At 37.2% G+C, this 1859-nt stretch overlaps 1 protein-coding gene across 1 annotated transcript; it reads right to left on the bottom strand.

Moving 5' to 3' along the window:
• Nucleotides 1-376: 376 nt before the first annotated feature.
• Nucleotides 377-1333, bottom strand: LOC119254263 (olfactory receptor 10AG1-like). Its single transcript, XM_037521378.1, has one exon. The coding sequence runs from the start codon at nt 1331-1333 to the stop codon at nt 377-379; it is 957 nt and encodes a 318-aa protein (XP_037377275.1).
• Between the last annotated feature and the right edge of the window lie 526 nt (nt 1334-1859).

The raw sequence follows: 1859 nt of genomic DNA, 5'->3' as shown, positions 1-1859 counted from the left end.
TCAATTGTTGTAACTATGCTATTAGTCATCTTTTTGGACCAATAAATTAAATGTCTTTGTAGTCCAGAGAATATATTGGATCTAGAGATATATAAATAATTTTTTTTTTGTGAAAAGAAAAATATATTCCATTGTTTTTATTTTTTTATTTCTTTTATTCCATTGTTTTTAAAATACCAATAAGGTCAACAAATTCAATGAATCCAATGACTTATTAATGGCATTGTTAAACTTTATGTTGAATTGGGTTACTTATTTGATTTAAAAATAACAGCTGTGTTAACTACATGAGTGATAAATTATTTTAGCATAATAGATGATAAACAATTAGCTTGTGTAAAACAAGGAATAATTTTAAGGATGCTATATTTCTGAGTCACAACACAATCGATTTCTGTAGGAATTTCTCCAAGGCCACCATAACATCTTTGTTTCTCAGACAATAAATAATGGGGTTTAACATTGGTATGAAGATAGTATAAAAAAGAGAGAGGAATTTGTCCATTCCTGTTAAGTGGTTGGTCATAGATCTCAAATACACAATGATGGCTGAGCCAAAGAATAAAGTCACAACCATGAGATGGGAACAACAAGTCGAGAAGGCCTTGGCTCTGCCAATTGCTGATGGCAGCTTCAGGATGGCGGAGACTATTTTCATATAAGATCTAAGAATCAGGAAAGAAGGTATACTGGTGATCAATGCAGCCAGCCCATACAGCAACACTTCCACCATGAAAGCATCCCCACAAATAAGTTGAACAACTGGAGGTGCATCACAGAAAAAGTGATTCAAATGGTTACATCCACAGAAAGTTGAAGTGAACACCACAGAGATGAACCCTATATGTACAGGAATTGCAGTGGTCCAGCAGACAAGTGCCAATTGAATACATACGGTATCATTCATAATGACAGGATAGAGTAATGGGTTGCAAATGGCAACATACCTGTCATAAGCCATGGCAGTGAGAATAAAGCACTCAGTGTCTCCCAGGATCAGAAAGAAGTACATTTGAATTGCACAAGCTGGAAAGGAAATATTTCCATATTGTCTACAGAGATCTGTTAATAATCTGGGGACAGTAACTGATACAAAACAAATTTCCAGAAATGAAAAATTCCGAAGGAAAAAATACATGGGAGAGTGGAGAGAGGAGTCAACCTTAGTTATTATGATAATGAGGCTATTTCCCGTAAGTATAAAGACATAGATTATCAGAAATACACCAAAAAGAAATCCATGAATGTGGGGAACATCAGAAAACCCAATCAGGATGAATTCCACTAATGCAGTGTGGTTCCCTGGTGGGGAATTATGTCCTGTGCAATCCATCTATGAACAAAACAATTTCAAACCTTAAAGTTGATTCAGTATGGGACAAGCTAAAAATTAGAAAATAAATTATAGATTTCAAGCCCATTGACTAGAATAAATATCTAGTTTTCTTGTTTTTATTTATTTATTTTTTTTTAAATAGAGGCATGTTTTATTTATTTATTTATTTGTTTGTTTTGTTTATACATGCACTGGGTACAGTCAGAAGCGCAGGAGGGTGAGAGAATTCACCAGAGCCAGAGCAGGGAGTAGAGCAGGCAGAAGGACCGAAGTACACTGCTGAGGGGAGCAGCGGGCGGCAGGAGAGGTCTGCGCGCCATGTGGGACCCTCCTCCGGTGGCCGGGGAGCAGCCGGGGATTGAACCAGCACCGCAGAGGCCGCGGGCAGCTTCGCAACCCAGGGCTCTACCGCTGCACCACCGGGGAGGCCCCTTGTTTTTATTTTTTTCAATAATACATATCAAATCTGATATCCTAAAATTGAAAGATATAAAAAGAGATAATCTATTTTCATGATCCTATT

The sequence above is a fragment of the Talpa occidentalis genome, unplaced genomic scaffold (assembly GCF_014898055.3).
Source record: "Talpa occidentalis isolate TD23 unplaced genomic scaffold, MPIMG_talOcc4v2.1 talOcc4.3, whole genome shotgun sequence".
Lineage (NCBI taxonomy): Eukaryota > Metazoa > Chordata > Mammalia > Eulipotyphla > Talpidae > Talpa > Talpa occidentalis.
Note: the sequence above shows the minus strand (reverse complement) of the source record. Positions and strands in the feature narration are given on the sequence as shown.

Coding starts and splice junctions, on each gene's coding strand:
- LOC119254263 (XM_037521378.1), bottom strand. CDS start 1,333: ATGGATTGCACAGGACATAATTCCCCACCAGGGAACCACACTGCATTA.